This window comes from Ananas comosus, linkage group 22, assembly GCF_001540865.1.
Source record: "Ananas comosus cultivar F153 linkage group 22, ASM154086v1, whole genome shotgun sequence".
In the NCBI taxonomy this organism is placed as follows: Eukaryota; Viridiplantae; Streptophyta; class Magnoliopsida; order Poales; family Bromeliaceae; genus Ananas; species Ananas comosus.
Genome location: NC_033642.1, coordinates 4,193,013 through 4,203,949, shown reverse-complemented (window position 1 = coordinate 4,203,949; position 10,937 = coordinate 4,193,013). Strand labels below are relative to the sequence as shown.

General features: G+C 36.1%; 1 protein-coding gene across 1 annotated transcript in view; it reads right to left on the bottom strand.

Annotated features, from left to right (window-relative positions):
• Positions 1-9,667, bottom strand: part of LOC109727070 (granule-bound starch synthase 1, chloroplastic/amyloplastic-like) — a 29,763-nt gene extending 20,096 nt beyond the window's left edge. Inside the window, exons 1-5 of the mRNA XM_020256953.1 lie at positions 9,315-9,667; positions 7,248-7,620; positions 7,076-7,156; positions 6,845-6,943; positions 6,652-6,741 (exon numbers count right to left, since the gene is read on the bottom strand). Coding sequence (XP_020112542.1) covers positions 6,652-6,741; positions 6,845-6,943; positions 7,076-7,156; positions 7,248-7,620; positions 9,315-9,643 — 972 coding nt within the window. The 5' untranslated portion in view covers positions 9,644-9,667. The remainder of the gene's footprint in view (positions 1-6,651; positions 6,742-6,844; positions 6,944-7,075; positions 7,157-7,247; positions 7,621-9,314) is intronic.

The following is a 10,937-nucleotide window of genomic DNA, read 5'->3' as shown; positions in this document are numbered from 1 at the left end:
AAGAGCATAGGGCGTCATTTCGGCCCCATTTCCCGAAGCCAAACCCACCGATGGCAACGAAACTCCTCGTGCGCTCCAACGAGGGTGTCTCTAGTCTCTAGTACCTAGAGGTATAGAAACATGCGTCACACGAATGAACGAACCATCAATAGCTCAATCATTAATAATCAATATAGGTGAGAAGAACTCACCTCTAGTGCAAAAATCTCCTCTAAAGCTCCAAATGAAGCTAGGGCTCATCCAATCCAACCTAATGGAAGCCTCTAATCCAATCAATCTAGCTTCAAAAGCCCTAGATTCAAAATGCCCAAAATAAACCTAATATCACAATCTAGGGTTCATCTCAGAAATCAATAAAACTCAATCTAGGAGGAAGATAGTGTAATGCTGTTTTATGGTTTCCTTTTCAGAGCCTTCGGCACCGGCGGAGGCACGGGATCGCGGCAAGGGGATCGCGTAGCTAGCTAGCGAGGAGCTTACTTGCCTAGGTGGTTTACTCTTTCTTTTGTAGTTGAGAGAGTGAGAGTTTTGTACCCTGTATAGAGACCACCTATGTATCTACTCTTAGCACTTGTATTTGGGATTTCCTATTGTATTTACTTTATGCCTTATTTAGTGGATTTACAGCTTTTCCTCATCCTTTGTTGTAGCATTTAGACTTTTATTATGCTCTGATATTCCTAAATGTCCTTTAATATTGCTTTTATTATTGTTGTTCCTAGACGCCTTATACGTTTTAGACGTATGGCGGGTCTGGGCACGCGCCGGGCGGGCTTCCGCTGGGTCCCGGGGCGTGACACAGGAAGAACAGAAAAATAAAAGCCATTGGAAATATTTGTGGAGCTAGGATGCTATATCTAATAGGATGCGAGCTTCATTCTTCACTTGTCGTCGAAAAGATCTTCCTTTAAGCTTCAGTGTTTTTTCATAGGAAGCAGAGGCTAATTAGGATACTTGAAATTTTTCTCTCGAATGCTCAATCAGTAGGGGTGTGTCCCTTCAGTGGAGGAAGGAGGCCTCTTTTTATAGGCAAAAGAGGAGGCGGTTTTGGTGGAGAAAAACCGCGGCGGCATCTGGATTTCCTCAAAACTGCGGCTGAAGTTGGAATGTGACGTCATGATGACGCGAGGCCCATTGTTTCAAAAAACCAGGGGCGGAGAAGGTTTTGCTGTGGATGGAATCATTGGCGGGGCCCTTTGGAGTTCTATGGTCGTGGTGCATGAACGCCGTCCACGTGTTGTTCCATTAGTTGTCCATTGGTGGCCACGTGTTGAGCTTGGTTGGAGACCACATGTTGATTCGTCATTTACTCGTTGGAGGCCAAAAATTGTAGTGCTCAGATTTTTGAAAAGTTGGATTTTCTGAAATGGTGGTGTCTGTTTGGGAACAGACTTTTGAACCTTGTTTTTGGTGGTGGAGTTGGATCACAAGGTGATTGGAAAATTAAAGTCCTAAACTAAAATCCCTTATTTTTGCCTGTGAGAGAATCACAGCGGGTTAAGTCTTTTTTCTTTTTTCTTTTTCTGATTTTTTCTTTCTTTTCTTGAATTTTTTCTTTTTTCTTCTTTTTCTTGAATTTTTTCTTTTTTCTTCTTTTTTTTTTTCGAATTTTTCTTTGGTTTTTCCTACCACAGTATTACCAGACGAACAAAAATGTTTGATTGACAACTTATGGCTATGTTACCATAGAACATCCAACCATCAAGACCAAGACAAAAAATATTTTGTTGCGTGCATAAACTCCTTGATAGAATATTTTCAGACAGTCAAACCCAAAGACGCTTTTCCTTTCTATGTAGTTTTTCAAGGTTTTAAAATTGGCATATTTGATTCCTGGATTGATGTCATTTCCTAGATTAAAAATTTTCCACAACCTCTCTACAAAGGTTTTCATTCTATCTCTGAAGCCTTAGACATTGCCCGCACCCATTTTGGTCCAAACTTTTTTATTTCTCCCAATATTCATTCTTCTCCACAAAACCAAACCTCTTCATCCACCCACAATCTTGAGAAAAATAGTTTCTGTGACAACTGCTCAACAATGGCTACACAGCTTCAAAAGTTAAATATTATTTGTGATGAGCTACGAACAAAGGATCAGCACAATCTCCAAAAAATTGCTATCTTAGAACAGCAGATCAGAGACCTCAAGCATCCTTCAGAACAAGGTATTGTATCTCTATCTCAATCTCCCTCTTCTCCTCTCCCAAAGTATCCTCCTATAATAACGCCAACACCGAGTTTGGTCTTTCCCCCCATTACCAACATAAACACGCCTTTTTCAAACTCACTAATCCCAGTAGTCCATCCCTCCACCACTGTGAAACCCATTCCTATATCATCAGCACCTTTTCCACTACAAAGGTTTCCACCAAAGAAACATCCACAACCAATTGCCAAACCATTACCAAAAATTGAACCCTCTTCAGAACCAATCCCAAACCCTAGCATAGATAAAACAGAAGAGAGACAAGAAGATCCCATGATACTAGAAGCATCTTCTCCCAAAATCAGCAAATTAGGGGAAAATGCTTAACATCTGGTTCTGATATTTTGTACATATTTTGTACATATTTATTTTCAGTTCTGCATCTATTATGCATCTGTTTTTTCATATAGTCCACTTAGTAGGACACTGCTAAAAAAAAAATAAAATAAAATAAAAATTCAGGAAAAAGCAAAAAGAAAAGAGAAAAAACATAAAACTTCCAGAGAAAAGTGGAAATATCAAAAGAAGAAGAAAGAATCTAGAAATGAAAAACCAAAGAAAAATTTGAAAAAGAAAAAAGAAGAAAAAAGAAAAAATTCAAGAAAAAGAAGAAAAAAGAAAAAATTCAAGAAAAGAAAGAAAAAATCAGAAAAAGAAAAAAAGAAAAAAGAGTTAACCCGCTGTGATTCTCTCACAGGCAAAAATAAGGGATTTTAGTTTAGGACTTTAATTTTCCAATCACCTTGTGATCCAACTCCACCACCAAAAACAAGGTTCAAAAGTCTGTTCCCAAACAGACACCACCATTTTAGAAAATCCAACTTTTCAAAAATCTGAGCACTACAATTTTTGGCCTCCAACGAGCAAATAACGAATCAACACGTGGTCTCCAACCAAGTTCAATACGTGGCCACCAATGGACAACTAATGGAACAACACGTGGACGGCGTTCATGCACCACGACCATAGAACTCCAAAGGGCCCCGCCAATGATTCCATCCACAGCAAAACCTTCTCCGCCCCTGGTTTTTTGAAACTATGGGCTCCGCGTCATCATGACGTCACATTCCAACTCCAGCCGCAGTTTTGAGGAAATCCAGATGCCGCCGCGGTTTTTCTCCACCAAAACCGCCTCCTCTTTTGCCTATAAAAAGATGTCTCCTTCCTCCACTGAAGGGACACACCCCCACTGATTGAGCATTCGAGAGAAAAATCCCAAGCATCCTAATTAGCCTCTGCTTTCTATGAAAAAACACTGAAGCTTAAAGAAAGATCTTTTTGACGACAAGTAAGAATGAAGCAAGTATCCTATTAGATATAGCATCCTAGCTCCACAAATATTTCCAATGGCTTTTATTTTCCTGTTCTTCCTGTAAATATTTTTTCCATCAACTGCATCCTGGAATAAGGAGTCTGTACAAACAAGTCCTTTCTTTCCCCCCGGGAAGTCCCGGAAGGGAAACCTTCTAGCGTCGTGATGTAAGTTTTATCCTTTGTTAATATTATATTTCTCGAACTATCCCTTGTTAATATTATATTTATCCCGTGGAGTAAGGAGTCTGTACAAACAAGTCCTTTCTTTCCCCCCGGGAAGTCCCGGAAGGGAAACCTTCTAGCGTTGTGATGTAAGTTTTATCCTTTGTTAATATTATATTTCTCGAACTCTTCTATCCATGGCATTTTCTTTGCCCCATGATTCCCTTTTCTTGGACTCTTAATGAAAATTTATGAGTTCTCTCTGGGTAATTATTTCAGCTTAAGCAAGTGTGAAGCATATATGCTTGGCAGATTTGATAAGAGAAATGCTCTGTAAAAATTCGCCATTGATAACCAGATAGTGCTTTGCGGCGTTAGAGCGAGGTTCTCTGAAAACTGTACGCCAGGAGGGTCCATCAATCCAACTTCTTTTTTTCTTACTCTCACTTTTCCTGACCAGTGTTTTCCTACTTAATTTTTAATATATATATATACGGTCTTATTAATCAAACTTTCAATTAGTGTATTTAAATGGTCCCACTATCTTTCCTCTACTATACTTTTAATTAATGTAAATGGTTCCACTACCAAACTTTCAATTAATATATTTAAATGGTCCTATTACTATCTACGATCCTAACCTCTATCTCNCATATATACATGTACATATATATATGTACATATATACATGTACATATGTATATATATATATATGTACATATATACATGTATGTACATATATACATGTATATATGTACATACATGTATATATGTACATATATATATATATACATATGTACATGTATATATGTACATATATATATGTACATGTATATATGTACATATATACATGTATACATGTACATGTATACATGTACATGTATATACATGTACATGTATACATGTACATGTATACATGTATATATGTACATATATACATGTACATATATATATGTACATATATACATGTACATATGTATATATATATATATGTACATATATACATGTATGTACATATATACATGTATATATGTACATATGTATATATGTATATATATATGTATATATGTACATATACATGTATGTACATATGTATATATGTATATATATATGTATATATGTACATATACATGTATGTACATATATATGTACATATATACATATGTATATATGTATATATATATGTACATATGTACATGTATATATACATGTACATATGTACATATATACATGTATATACATGTATATATGTACATATATACATGTATATACATGTACATATGTACATGTATATATGTACATATATACATGTATATACATGTATATATGTACATATATACATGTATATACATGTATATATGTACATATATACATATATATATATATATGTATGTACATAGACAGAGATAAAGAGAGAGCTAGCACGCAGGCCTCCATGCTTTCAAATGTTTTCTATGATGGGACATCCGATGTGGCGATCGTCTCTATTAAAAACGAACTACTATATTGGAACTATCTACAAACCAAATTTCATAATTTTTCGACTTTCTTAGCCTAGTGAAAGAATAGTCTTAAAATAAATGGCTAAAAATAAAAAGCTAATAAAAAATAGTGATAGAAGAGTTGAATTTCAGATAGGAAGAAATTGTTGGCTATTTATTATTGGGCTAAAATAGGTCCAACATCCTGCCCCGTAACAATAGGCCCAGGAGGCTAATAAGTTAAGTTGGGTGAGCTTAATAAGTTGAGTGGGACTGCAGTCTACAAGAGACCTAACGGCCAAAGGCCCAACAATAGACCTAAGTCTAGGTGGGTTGAGTCAGGTCGAAGCCCAGAGCACTGTAGTTGAGCCCTTAAGTACGATGGGTACGTCTTTCCTATCAGCACGTACTTTTGAGATAGTTGGTTAGCGCTTACGATCTACAAGTAATATCCAAGCTGGTGGCGCGGGTTCGATTCCTGCAGACTGCATTAACAGTGCAGGTGTTGGGGTGGGGGGGGGGTTGCGGTGGGGGATTGTTGGCTTTTTATTATTAGGCTAAAATAGGTCTAACTTCTTGCTCCGTGATAATAGGTCCAAGAGACTAATAAGTTGAGTTAGATAAGCTTAATAGTTGAGTGGGGCAACAGTCCACAAGAGATCTAAAGGCAAGAGACCCAACAATAGACCTAACGTATTAGTTGGTCAGCATGAACTTTTGGGATAGTTGGTTAGCGCTTACGATCCACACAAATAATCTTTCCCTTGATGGTAAATAGAATTTTCTATTAAAATCTTACATAATTTGTTCTACACAGTTGAACTTACAAACGTGGCACACAGCCATTAAAATAGTCATTTTTGAGACACTTTAATCACTTGGCAGATGATATCAAAAAATTATGAAATTTGGTTTCTCGATAGTTCTAATAGTGTAGATTGTGTCTAACAAAGTCAATCGTCGAATTAGATGTCCCATCATAGTTTTGTTTGCTCTTTGACAGAACAAAACTAGTGTCTAAATTTGCCAGGAAACAAATGCATTCGTTCCACCATAAATGACGGGAAACACATTTAATTCTCAAGCAGGCTGCAAAGAATGGGAAGCTTAAGCTAGGTAATAGGTCAAGGATCTTTGAGCATTTCTCTCCAGATGCAAGAGAAGATGCCACATTTTAATAAAAATAATAGCATAATCTCAGTTCAGTTAATCAACATCTAGCAAGCCTGATATAACATCAAGTTATTCATATCAAAATTAACCATAAGTTCTATCAGATGATTCATATATCGCCTGTTCTACTACATGCGCTGATTGAGTGGATTACTAATCCGACATGTCAAGATGTTTTACTATATGAGACTGCTGATTTACAATGCAAAAAACATATCAAACTAAATATTCAGAAGAAAATAATATGATCCAGGACATTATAACATTATTTCTGACTAGGCTTAAGAAAAAAAATATATAAAAAGAACTAACGAGGCACATAAGGAGGAAGCGAAGTTGATTGTCCTCATAGTCTGTTCCAGTGGTTGGACCATATATCTTGCCACCAGTTTTCCCCCAGACCTAAGTATTAAGATATGAAGTTATGCTCAATATTAGTTTAAAATAACACCAACATACTCTTTTCTAGGAGAATAGAAACCTAAGAAAGACAAAGAATCGGGACCTTCTCAAGAAACATTGGGTGGTCCACAAAAACACGATCAACCCCTCTCTTGTAGCAGTGGAAAAACCGCACAGTTTCATACCTGTCCCCAACTTTCAACTGTTTCGAGCCCCCCCCCCCAAAAAAAAAAAAGATAAGAAAAAGAAAATTTCTTGGCACAGTTACAAAGGACATAGAAAATGGAAGAATACAAAGTGCTACAAGTTTAGCTTCATTAAGTTGAGTGAATACCTCAACCAAAACACTTGTATCCCACGCATCTCTGTATTGATCATAACGCGGTGCTATGGCCATGACTCGGTGTCCATTTGCCTGAAAAAAGGATCAGCTAACAATATAGTTTAACAACATATTAAAAGACGAGTGAATTTACTTGGCCATCAAAGAAATGCAAGCTAATTACCGCCATGGCTGGCGGGAGTCCTCCAAGAACATCACCAAGGCCCCCTGTCTTGCTCCACGGAGCCATCTCAGCTCCAACAAAGACTATGTTTATCCCTTTCCCACAGATGACTACGGCACAGGGTCTCCGGCCTGCACTAGCAGAGCCTTTCTTGGCTTGCTTCGATTTTGCTTTCACGTTAGTCCTCATCTGAAGCAAGTCTACAAAGTTTTGAGATCTCAGTCCATGGTGAGCAGCGAGTTGATTCTTAAAGTCAGCAATCTTCTTGTTCTGGAATGTTCTCGACTTTGAATCAGTTGCAGTGCCATACTTGGCATGCAGGCACTTTGAGACGAATTGAGATGCACACACAATAGCCATCAGAGGTCGTAGCCTAACAGGATAAAAGAAATTTTCTGCAATCAGACCCACTAGAGCCGATACACAAATATGCTAATTTCCCTGAAAATTAACAAAATCTATAATAACAAGATGTTAACCATGTTTCTATCAGCACTTCTCATTCTTTAAATTCACTTGGAAGAACCCACTCTTAGTTGACTCGGCACTATCAAAATAGCCAGACTATTCAATTTAACAACAATTGATTAATATAATTATAAGGCCTTTCATGATTTTAAAATTCAACGAGAAAGGTCCCATACTCAACACAGCAAGCTACCATCTTAAATAGTTAATTGAACAACTATTAGAGCTAAAATTTCAGAACAGGGCTTGCACATATATGTACAGAGTTGAGCTAGAATGCTATCGATAGCAAACGGGCTCCGTTGCCACCCATTTGTTTTCGATGATAGAGCCTCCAAATCGACGATCGGCACCGTTGAATATGATTTATACCATTTGAAGTATTTAGAAATCAAATTTCATACATTTTCGATATTGTTCTCTTATTCATCGAGTGGACACAAAAATGAACGGCTGAAAATGAATATTCTTTAAAAAATGATGATAGGAGTCTTGTAATCAAGATCAAGAGTATAGATCTTGTTTTAAATGGTTTAAAGAATTTTCTAACAAAAATTCAATTGATTTGGATATCTTTACGCCATTAAACGAGAAAACGCCTCATATCGACCATTAAAATTACAAATTTTGAAACCCTTTGATCATTAGGCAAATGATGTCGAAAAGATTTGAAATTTGATTTCTAAACAATTCAAGTGGTATAGATCATGTTCAACGGTGCCGATCGTCGATTTGGAGGCTCCATCATCGAAAAAAAATGGGTGGCAAAAGTGCCGATTTGCTATCGATAGTATTCTAGCTCAACTCTATATATACACACCTTTAGCCGACCAAACCAAGAAAATACTGAGTATTGGAAGCTAAAAGAATAATATGAACGGTCTCAAATATGCACTTGGACCTATGAATCGACATCTGCTATATAGAAATCCATCCATCTCTAAGCAAATTTTGTTGGATGTGGCCCACGCGATTTATGCAAGGCGATCCATAAACATACAGTCAATCTATTCAAAATGATCTATAAAGATATGGTAGATTCAACGGTTAGGATGTCTCTGGATACGTTCTTGATGGACGGACGTAATTTAGCATCCTTACATTAGATTATGTATATATATAATATACGGGAGTACCGGCCTAATTCTAATCCTAATTTTCTGTGATGGTTTCATCACTGGAATAAGGGAATAGACTTGAAACGTCCCGCTCTTTTGCAGATCATGAACGAGAACGAATCACGAGCAAGAATCGCCGTTTTCGATCCGGATATAGAAATCGAAATCACGACAGAATGTAAGATCTTAATTTCTTATAAAGTATAACAAATTTTCCTTTTTTTTTTTTTTTTGAGAAGTTAATTAGGAAGAATATAAACCAAACCAAGATAAAACGATCACGTGATCAGATAAAACTTTCCAAACCGTCACAAGATCAAATGCGATCCAAACAAGAGAAGCAAAAATAACAGCGACAACGCTCTTATTCTCTCGCACAGCACATTATGAGATGAGAATCATTTCATGATTGTCAGATAGAGCGAGCACCCAGCAACCGCTATACTAATACTAATTAAAACTCCTTAGTAAGAGATCGCACCTGATCTGTTTGCGACCGGCCGCGGACGGAGGGCAACAAGAGGAACGATCGAGCAGAGCAGAAGGACACGACACTCTCGCTCTCCTCTCTCTCACTCTGCCTTCGCTCTGCAACAACGGAGTGTTAGTATTAATAATCACTCCTCCAGCTTGTTTCCTCGGTGAGGACACCCCAGCTGGCGCCTGGGATTTTGTACGAATCCGTCGACGCAGACCCAAAAGAGCGCCACGCGGCCGCAACCTAGCGGTTACTCTTGATCGCAGTGTCGCTACGCGTGGAGGGCCACGAGGAGTGGGACCCAGCACGCCAGAAGCACCACGGGCGAACATACGAGCGGAGGCTCACGGACGAACGGTAATTGAAGCCGTGTCACAATAGATGCTGTCACGTCATTTCATGTATTTTTTCATCTCTCTCTAATCATGTTGTCTCACTGCTTTAAATTTTAATTTATTTAAAATATACATTAAATGAGAAAATTTGTAGCCCCATCACATAAAAAAAAAAAATTAATAAAAAAATAATGGTCTTGTGTCTCCAAACAATCAAATCACTTTTTTTTAAATTCATTTATTTCATTATAATTTTTTAAAAAAATTATTTTATTTTTCCTTAAAAGAAGAGACGTTAGATATAGATAATATAGTATACCTGCTACATAATAGATTTTCTTCAAAATTTTTTTAAGAATTAATCTCATGAAATATTCGAATTTTAAAAAGTCTTCTATAAAATTTATGTATAAAACTAGGCTTCAAATCTACCGGCTCAACTTTTGGGTAATAAAAATAATAAAGACGGTGAATGATTCACCGCATACTACATTTATAAGATTTTTATCCCAACTTGTTGGGTCATAAAATCGATAGAAGTGGTGAATAGTTTATCGCATTCATATGCGGTAAATCATTCACCACGTTTAAAAATTGTGAGTTGTTCACCACTTTTAAAAGCGGTAAACCGTCCACCATCGATAAAAGCAATGAATAGTTCACTGTTTTTCATCTTTTAAACCCTAGTCCAACATCTTCCTCGCCCACTCACTCATATTAAATTTTAATTACATTATAGATTTTAAAGATAATAAATGCTTCACAGACAGTTTTATAAATAAAATCTTTTCGTTAGCAACATGTCAAATAAATTTATATTGAATAATGGAAATGTATTTTTAGATCTTTAATTTCAATATTCTAATTTGACGTATTATAACAAATTGTAAATTTAAATGTGAACTTAATTTTTAAATCCAGAGAATTTCGAATGGCTTAACTCAATGTAAATACACTTTGAATTAAAAAAATTAAACTTAAATTTAGATTTATAGCTTTGACGTGTAATTGAAATTTAGAATAGAAATTCAAATTTTAATTCAAGATTAAAGTTATAGTTCAAATTGAAAATTATTATTGTTAATTAGTTATAATAATTTTTTCTCACCCTTTTGTGTGAAGGGTATTTTAATAAGTTATATTTATCCATTAATAAATATCTCTAAATCTTTTCACATACCCTCTTAATATTTATAACTTGTAATATTAAATTAAATATGCATAAAAATTAAATTTATATGTCCTAAATTCCGCATACTATCTTAATAAATGTATTTTTTTATACTAATTA